This window comes from Lycium barbarum, chromosome 2, assembly GCF_019175385.1.
Source record: "Lycium barbarum isolate Lr01 chromosome 2, ASM1917538v2, whole genome shotgun sequence".
NCBI classification, from domain to species: Eukaryota; Viridiplantae; Streptophyta; class Magnoliopsida; order Solanales; family Solanaceae; genus Lycium; species Lycium barbarum.
In genome coordinates, this window is record NC_083338.1 from 17394714 (window position 1) to 17395722 (window position 1009).

Consider the following 1009-nt stretch of genomic DNA (forward strand, 5'->3'; position numbering starts at 1 on the left):
ATTTGGTTGGGATTTATCACAATCTTAGAAGCTCAATTTTGGGAGACTTGAAGAGACACTTTCAAGAATTATCATTTGGTTAAGATTGCAAACACCATTTTATGATTATTCCATCATTTAGTAGGATTTTTCATGCTAAGATTCTTGAATTAAGGGAGGTAATTTGGGGATTTTTTTTAAAAAAAATTCAAATAATTCTTGCATTACAGAAGTACTCTTCCATCCTACAAATATCCGTAGTAAACTAGTCTTCTCCAATCATGATGTCTGTGAATCAAATTTTACAAACAAAACAATGGCGAAAACTCTTGTAATGTAACTGATGTCATCGTCTACTTCTCAGAAGAGTTTGGTCCTCTCTTCTTTCCAAACCCAACAACAGCAGTGACGAATCTGCGATTGTATTGCATATGCTTGTGGGCACGTCCTCTTGGCGTCTTTTTCTTATCCTGCTTTGCTACCTTTGGTGTTTGTCCTCTTACCTTACCAGCACGTGATAGCGATCCGTGAACCTTACCCATGGCTGATTGATTACAGAGTAGTCGGTAGCCGGTTGTAGGAGAAGATATGCGAAGGTTAGATTGCTAGATTTGGGGATTTGAAACCCTAGGCTTGAACATGGTTTTTCTTCAATTAATCATGAATTAACAGATGGATTTCACTCATTTTTGATATATAGGCTCCATAAGTAATGGGTAAAATGATTTTGAACAAAATTTTCTATTTTGCCCTTCGTGGCTCGGATTCTTATTTTTAGAGACTTTTTGGGTTCGGATTTAAAGTATGTCAATATGGGTACCATTGGATTCGTATGACTTCCTAGATTAATAATTTAACCTTATTAAACCCAATTTTCTTACGAAATGAACATTTTCCCCTTGATATTTGGAATGGGTTTTTGAACAAACTTTTGATCCGAAATTCTTCTAAGACTATTAAGGGTGTCCTTCAAATTCCCTTATTTTCCTCATTCCAAGAGTTATGGTTTGGGAATTTATTAGGAATATGG

At 35.5% G+C, this 1009-nt stretch overlaps 1 protein-coding gene across 1 annotated transcript; it reads right to left on the minus strand.

Annotated features, from left to right (window-relative positions):
* Positions 1-308: 308 nt before the first annotated feature.
* Positions 309-536, minus strand: LOC132629366 (small ribosomal subunit protein eS30z/eS30y/eS30x-like). Its single transcript, XM_060345037.1, has one exon. It carries the CDS (start codon positions 519-521, stop codon positions 333-335), a length of 189 nt encoding a protein of 62 aa, XP_060201020.1. The 5' UTR covers positions 522-536; the 3' UTR covers positions 309-332.
* Between the last annotated feature and the right edge of the window lie 473 nt (positions 537-1009).